This window comes from Terrapene carolina, unplaced genomic scaffold (assembly GCF_002925995.2).
Source record: "Terrapene carolina triunguis isolate 2854851 unplaced genomic scaffold, T_m_triunguis-2.0 Scaffold89, whole genome shotgun sequence".
In the NCBI taxonomy this organism is placed as follows: Eukaryota; Metazoa; Chordata; order Testudines; family Emydidae; genus Terrapene; species Terrapene triunguis.
Window position 1 is genome coordinate 30,663,405 of NW_020664440.1, and position 8,076 is coordinate 30,671,480.

Genomic DNA, 8,076 nt, shown 5'->3' on the forward strand with positions numbered 1-8,076 from the left:
CAATTCCATCCAGCAGAGGGCAGTGGCACTTTCTGTCATGCACATGCACACGCACTCTCTACGCTAACAAACTATTTGTTGTGCTGCCCCCGAATTGATGGTTCTAAGGGGAAGGGAGTTTATTGTAACCACGAGTGGTCTATTTTTACCCAGCTCCAAAGCCCCTTTTAAGCCGGCAGTAAGAAGGGCTTGGCCTAAGAAGCTGATGGAAGTTGATGGGGTGGGATCTCTGAAAAAGCAAGTGGCTCTGGAAATCCAGAGAGCAATTTATTTGTCTTAGCTGGGAGGGCTGGTGGGGGCGGGGCAGAGGGTGGAGATGGGAAAAGTAAGAGACCCAAAGGGGCAGGCTGAGGTGTGGAGATGCAAATACCTGAGCTAGATATAGCACCTGGGAGGGCTTGCAGGAGGATACCATGACTCGGGAGCTGCCCAACAGGATCCCGGTGCGAGACAGCGGCTAACACCCTCTGCTGCGGACTTCCTGCCAGCCACATACAGATGGTAGGATACACTCCTGGCTGGGGGGAATTGAAGGGGGCAGAACAGCTGGGTTCTGAGCTGCACTGAAGGCAGAGCAGGTTCCCAGGTCCTTTCAGTCCTTGAGGCAGGAGGAGTTTGTAGGTGAAGAGAGAATCGTCGTTAGAGGGAATAATCCCAGGCTCACACGCTTGCGCTAGCCAACTTGCCTCCCAGAGCTGGGACTAGAACCCAGGATGCCCAGCCCACCGCTCTAACCACTAAACCCCTCTCCAAGAGTTAGTGGTAGAACCTAGGAGTCCTGACTCCCAGTCCCTGCATACTAATCAATGCCCCTTTGATCACTGCGCTTTTGATTCACAAGAGAAGTTGAGTTGAAAGAGCTTGCTATAGGAAAAAATGAAAATCTATTTTACTGTATTTGCAGTTCCAGTTTTACGCCAGGTAGAACTGTACAAGGCTAAAATTCCAGGAAGTGGGCACAAGCAAACAATATGTGCTTTAAAAGGACTAAACAGATTACTTGAGGAGGGACTCCATACTGGGAAGCTGCGGCTCTGAAAAAGATTTGGGGGGTGGAGAATCAGCTGAATGAGAGCTCCCAGTGTGATGCTGTGGCCAAAAGGGCTAATGTGATACTTGGATTCATCGAGCAGGGAATCTTGAATAGAAGTAAAGAGGTTATTTTGACTCTCTAGTTGGCACTAGCATGGCCAGAACATCCTGTCCCTTTCTGGCGTCCACAGTTCACGAAGGATGTGGATAAAGTGCAGAGGATTTAGAGAAGAACCACAAGAAGGATTAAAGGGTTAGAAAACCTGGGTGACAGTGAGAGACTCCAGGAGCTCAATCTATCTAGCTTATCAAAGAGAAGGTGAAAGGGGGACTTGATCACAGTCTAGCAGTACCGACATGGGGAACAAATATTGAATAATGGGCTCCTGAGTCTAGCAGAGAAAGACTGAAAATAAGGCACACATTTTCATCAGTGAGGATAATTAACTATTGGCACAACTTCTCCAGGGCAGTGGTGGATTTTCCATCATGGACCATTTTAAATCAAGGTTGGATGTTTTTCTAAAAGATCTGCTCTAGGAATGATTTTGGGGAAGTTCTCTGGCCTGTGCTGTACAGGGGGTCAGGACAGATGATCGCAATGGTCCCTTCTAGCTTTGGAATCTCTGAACCTAAGTGTGTGGGGAGGGGGGATAGGGACAGCCCAGACTCTGAAGCTTGGTCTATGGCCTTTGTCTCAGCATATCCCAGTCTCTTCTGTTCCCAAAGGCTAGAGCCCTTCCACTCAGGAAGAATCCCCATTAGCAGTATAGGAGCTAGGACACACGGCTCAGAGGTTCAGATTCCAGCCAGCAGAGGGTGGCTGTGCACACATGCATGCAGCTCATGCACTATTCTAATCAGAGCAGCCCCTTCGCTCCCCACCTCCTGCTGCCCTGACTCTGCACCCTGAGCCTGTGCCATTCCCATTGCAGAGCCCATGCACCATGCCATCCTGCCACGCTGCCATCATCTCCCTGCTGCTGATCCTGACGGCTTCCCCACGCTGGAGCTACGAGGCCATCGGGCCCGGCTGCCATCTGCACCGTAAGGACAGAGGAGGGGGGAAATGGAGCAGTGCCAGGGCTGAACATGGCCCCGGGGAGCCAGGATCTCCCTAACTCTGGGTCTGATGCTGACCCCCTTCCCGGGGACTCATGAAATTGCTGCATTTTACAATCTGGGAAACCGACGCACAGCAAGGGGAGGTGACTTGGCCCTGAGGTCAAGCATAGTCTGTGACAGAACCAGGATAGAGCCCAGGAGTCTCGGCTCCTAGCCCCTCTGCTCTACCCACTATAGCTCCCTGGCCCCCACAGTTGACTTTTGCACACCTGTACTTTACAGGGATGCTCATGGCTGTAAATCCACTTGAGTGTTCAGTGCAGGGGATGGGTCTTTTGGATTCTAAAGTCGCCAGTTCAAATCCCAAGCAAGTAGGGTCCTTCCCGCTCTGTGGCCCTGGTGTGGAATGAGTTAGTTGGCTCTCAGCCCAGCCCCTAGCTCATCAGCACAGAGGTTGAGGGCTGGCTGGGCCATGAAGACTGAACTCCCCCTTCTCCCCACAGCATTTGATGTAACCATCAAGAGCGACCGCCGTGGGACCTGCCGTGGGACCCATATGGTCCAGGCCTGTGTGGGCTACTGCGAATCCAGCGCCTTCCCCTCCAAGTACTCCGTCCTGCTGGCCAGCAGCTTCAAACACAACGTCACCTCTGTGTCCCAGTGCTGCACCATCAGCAAGATGCAGAAGGTGAGCGGGGCTGGGGGATATGCCATAGATCCTGCTCCACAATGTGGGCCCAGGCCTGGTATAAGTCTTCCCACAAACTCAGCCAGACCGGGGCACACGGGACTCCCGGGTGCATGGGATGATAGATAGAAGCAAGAAAGAGGGGGATCCTTTAGCAGACACACAGGTATTGGGGAATCCAGTAGCTCCCCAATGATTCACCAGGTCTCAGAGACAGCAGCTGGGATCGAAGCACATAGGGGAAAGCTGGATGGACACAGCAGGGCCGATTCTCAGCTACATTGAGGATTTAGTGCACACTACAGCCACGCGAGTGATGTGACTGACACAGGTGCAGCGCACCCTGGTCCGGCACAGCGCTCACGAGAGGGGATCTTCAGCGCTGGCTGGAATCTCAGGGCTACTCTGTGGCCCTTTCAGAATCCATCCCTGCCAGCCAGAATGCACCATTCTCTGGCTATTCTCTGCCCCCAAGGGATCATGGGAAGTGGCACCTGCTCTAACTTGCACCAGGGCCTGGAATTCAAGGAGGGCATAGGGGGTTGGCGCCAGTCCCTCTCTCACCCTCCCATCCCCCCGCCACAGATCAAAGTCCGCCTGCATTGCGGGGCCATCCGCCACGAAGAGATAGAGATCTTCACTGCCACGAGCTGCCAGTGCGACATGTGCCGTCTCTCCCGATACTGACTGGGCCAGGGAAGCCCTCTCCTGCGACACCCAGGAACCACAGGCTGGGCTTGTCTAGAACTGTGCATATTAACATGTGTCAGCAGGGGCTACTGCAGTCCATACCAAGCTTGCTTTGCCACCACCAGGGGGCACCACATCTGCTCCCAGCTTTACCAAGAGCTTCAATTTGCCAGCTTGCTGCTGCTGTAGGTTTGTCTTTGCAAACAGATACCATCAGCAGACAGCCCCCAGCTGGACAAACCATAGAGCCAGGCTCCCCAACACAAGCAGGGCTGTAAATGGGTGCTGCCTGTACGCTGGCCCTAGTCAGAAAAATTCATGGGCTCCTTTCCCCTCTGCTGTGCTGCCAAGAAGCTAATACCTGATCTCAGGTTAATGTACCTGGCTAGAGCATAAAATATGTTCCTTCCTGACCCCTAGAGAAGAGATCAGCTCATGCCTTGGACCCTGAGAGTTGATTGTCACTCTCAGGAAAGATCCCGGCAAGGACATGCCTGAATCCTGACCCCATAACAAAGGGAACCCTTTAAGGTCCCTTTATTTACCAAGCAGAGCATCCTAGTTCTGAACCTGAACCTAGGCCTCCTAGGGAGTCTATGGAAGGAAAGTAGGTCCCCGTTGCTCATTTTTATATGGGAGTGCCAGAGGCAGAGCTAGAGACATCGCTCCACCCTGCACACATCTCACCTCACCCACACCTGGGAAAAGGCCAGTGGGAGCTGGTATAGCTACCAGAGGGTGTAGTGGGGTAGCCAGAGGGCTGTGTTTGATACGCAGACGATATGGGATCTAGTTGTTCTGACCTGCTGTGTGACCATGTGCACGTTCTTTCTTCTTACTGTGCTTCGGTTTCTTCTCCCATCATTTGCCTATTTAGATTGTGAGCTCTTAAGGCAAGAACTCCCTTTCACTATGTCTGTGCACTACATGGCCTGATGGGGCCCGGATCTTGGTCAAGGTCTCTAGCTGTGACGCTAATATGAATAATAATGCTATATTGGGGATAAGGCTACCTGTGCTCCCACTCTCTCGCTGAGTGCTACAGTATGTGAGCTATTAAAATAAATGATCTTGTTGAAGAAACTTTAGCCTGCCCAGCAGTTTCTGTGCCAAACAAACCTTTCCAGCTGGGCTGCTTAAAGGTGTCAGTCCCAGCTGCTAAAATTAAGCAGCACTTTAAAAAAATCCCAGTCATCTTGGATCCCCTACAGTCCTGGTGGCCAGGAGTTCTGCTGGCTGCAAGAAACAGCATCTCCTCTTAGTTCTCACTTCATAGGCGTTAAATCCTTAGATGGTTCCATCCCTGGTTCTGGGAGAGGAGTGGGGTCTAGTGGGTTAGAGCAAGTGAAGAGGGGAGCCAGAACACATGAGTTCTATTATATTCTCAACATGTGACTGCTGTCACTCCGTGTCTCAGTTTCCTGCTCTTTAAAACAGGGATCGCAACCTTCACTGCACTGGTGGAAAGGCTAACACCATCAAAGGAGGGAAGGGGACTCTGGGCTGGGGTAGCCACTTGGTCCTCTCCTGTTTATAGCCTCTTGCTGAGCTGATGTCCTGGACCCACAGTCTGGTTGTGTAAAGGGCCTCATCTCCCAGCCAGGTCAATGGTTCAGAAGTCTGATCTGTAGCCCCCACCCCACTCCCAATGAGCTCAAGCCATTGTGTTCCCAAGCCAGGAACCACTTGGCCTTCACGGCAAACTCCTCTCTGCACACATGGTGGGGGTGTGGCAGAGGGGAACTAAACATGGGAGCAGGGGCAGGGGGCAGAGACCAGTGTGGGGCTGATTTGTGTGTCAAGGAACCAGACTCCCGATAGAAAACTTTATTCTGATTAGAGTACACTGGTGGGAGGATACAAGGAGACCTGCCCCCCCAAAGGCTCTGTCACACCCACCCACCCCTGGCTGCTATCAGTCCAGGCCACTCCTGCAGGGGCAGCAACAAGCCACGGGGGGCATGATCGATGGAGGTCCCTGCAGGCCAGTGAGTGGCTGGCAGCTGCTGCCCTGCTAGGGCATCCAGGCTAGAAAGGATTCAAAGCCTTCAGCGCTCATCCATGGTAGGGGACCCACTGCCTCATGGGTCGATAGGGGGCAGGTGCTCCTGCTGACTGGTAGACAGACACACTTGCAAGGGCAACTCATTGGCTGCCTAATGGGGAAGGCAACACCCCCTTTGGAAGCCTGCTGGCCAATTGGAAGTGGTCTGCCTGCTGAAGATGTATTTGTGGCTTGAATCTCAATGCTATGCCTCTATTTTCCCAGCATCCTCCAGGGGCAGAGTCCCACAGGTGCCCCACCTCTGCTTCCCCAGCATCCTCCTGGAGGGGGCCTCCTACTGGTACCACCCCTGAGCCAACGCACTGGCTGATGGTTCAGTTCACCAATTCCCCTTCCCCTCGTGGCACATGGGTGAAAATGCCCCCCCGCCCCCAGCATCAGCACCTGCAGAAAGACATGCAATGGGTTATGCTGGGGTAGATGTTCCAGTAGCGGCTGGAGGTGCAGAGCTGGTGAGAAGGTTCCCTGTGGGGCAGCCACAGGATGGGGTTCTTCAGCCTCCTCCGACATACAACTGCCTGTGGCATGGGGAATGATGTATTTAATACAAGAATCCCTGCCCTTGGATTGGGGGGGGGGGGGGGGGGGAGGAGAGAGAGGGAAGCAAAAGGGACCAAGTTAAAAGCAAACCATATAGATCAGCACTTCCCAAAGTTTTGCTGGCACAAGTGCATTTTAACAAAGTATTTCCTGCCGGGACCCCAGCCTGCATGGAGGGCACCATTTTGAAGAGCAAAAGGGTATTATCTGCACAGCGACTAAGACCATGCATCCCCTGTACATGCAAGGTCATGCTGCATAGAGGCAGCCATTTTGCTCTACAAAAATGGCAGACTCTGCAGTGTGATCTCATCCATATGGAGCATGCAAGGTCACACTGTGTGAAGGATACCAGGCTGTAGAGCAAAACGGCATCGTCCATGCATCATGACCTCTCACATATGGGTCACACTGTGCAGAGCTAAATGGCATCCTTTGCCTACTAGGGACTGCCCCAACCCCATCTGCTGATTGCATGACTGTTTGGGATATACAGGCTCTTCAGTGGGGTGATTGCTGCTGCCCTCTTCTGGAGAGATACTCTGTATGTGTGTATATATATCTCTCTCCTCAATATATGTTTCACTCTATATGCATCCGAAGAAGTGGGTTGTAGCCCACGAAAGCTTATGCTCTAATAAATTTGTTAGTCTCTAAGGTGCCACAAGTACTCCTGTTCTTTTTGCGGATACAGACTAACACGGCTGCTACTCTGAAACCTTCTGGAGACAGTCAGAGCTGTGCCCTGGAATGTGACTAGAGCACAGCCTAGTGGGGCAGGATAACAGCCCTGCTAGTGGAACAGCAAATGGAGATCGTTATTAGCTCAGGCATTAGAGTCCTTGCAACCCCCTAGAGTATCTGACCCGTCCAAGCGTGATTGGGATTATACCCTGCTGGAAACGCTATGATCCCCCTCTTAGAGATGGGGAAAACACCACACACACAACTAGGATTTGAAGCCAGGGCTCCAGGGTCTCACCACAGAGCTGTACCCACAAGGCCAGCCCTTCCTAGGCTGTAGGGAGCAAATAGTGCTGGTTTTTATTCTTGCTGGGGGAGAGTTGGCACCTATTCATTACTGGGTGCTCACCACTAGGACACTGGTATCCGTCTTTGCTCTGCTTGTTGGCAGGGGGTAACAGGCCAGCACTCAGCCCAAGCACAGCGAGCATGGTTGGCCTTCTTGCTTCCATCCCCTGCAGAAGGATTTAGAGCAATCTCTGAACTCCATAGGTCTGCCCCTCCCTCAACAGAGGGAGCCACTAGCATCCTCTACCCATCAAACTCCATAGCCTAGCCGCAGCGCTCTTCCCACCCTGCTTTTCAACTCTTGTATCTCTCTCTTTGCCCAATGAGGAGTTAATACTTTGCCCTCATCTACTGCAGTCCAGCAATTAACTCTGCCACCAGCTGTGGTGAGTGCATTTTACATACCAATAGAACAACCCAGTAATCTGCAACCTGCCCAAGGTCACAGAACAAATCAGTGACTGCAAAAAGAACCCAGGTGTTCTGACTCCCAGCCCCCCATCTACATGCCCTTTCTCCCACCTTCACAGCCTAACACTTTGTGAATGGAATCTGCACAACCCAGTGACATGAAAGTATCTCTTTATTGAATACAGACTTATCCAGCAAACGAAAATAAGGGGGGGGGGGGGAAGAGAGAGAGAGGAAGAGGGAGGGCAGCTTTAAACCAAATTATTTTAAATATAGTCATTTAATTTCTTGTTTTTTTACTCAACCCCTTCCCCCAAATTCCTCCTCCCTCAAAAATAACCCCTGGTGTCCATTCCCAACCCCAATTCCTCTCACAGTAACTACATCGCCGCTGTATCTAAGAGACAACAATTGTGCACCCGGTTACTACAGTCACCGTATGGCGTGAGTTGCTACAAATAAATTAAGGTTTAAATTAAAAATATCCCACTACTCCCACCAATAAAATAGTAATTAAAAAAATAACAAACCCCCCAGGGAACTGTAAAATATT

At 51.8% G+C, this 8,076-nt stretch overlaps 1 protein-coding gene across 1 annotated transcript; it reads left to right on the forward strand.

Moving 5' to 3' along the window:
• Positions 1-413: 413 nt before the first annotated feature.
• GPHA2 (glycoprotein hormone subunit alpha 2) lies at positions 414-3,472 on the forward strand. Its single transcript, XM_024193548.1, has 4 exons — positions 414-443; positions 1,968-2,079; positions 2,601-2,785; positions 3,371-3,472. Exons 1-4 carry the CDS (start codon positions 414-416, stop codon positions 3,470-3,472), a joined length of 429 nt encoding a protein of 142 aa, XP_024049316.1.
• The last annotated feature ends 4,604 nt before the right edge of the window (positions 3,473-8,076 follow it).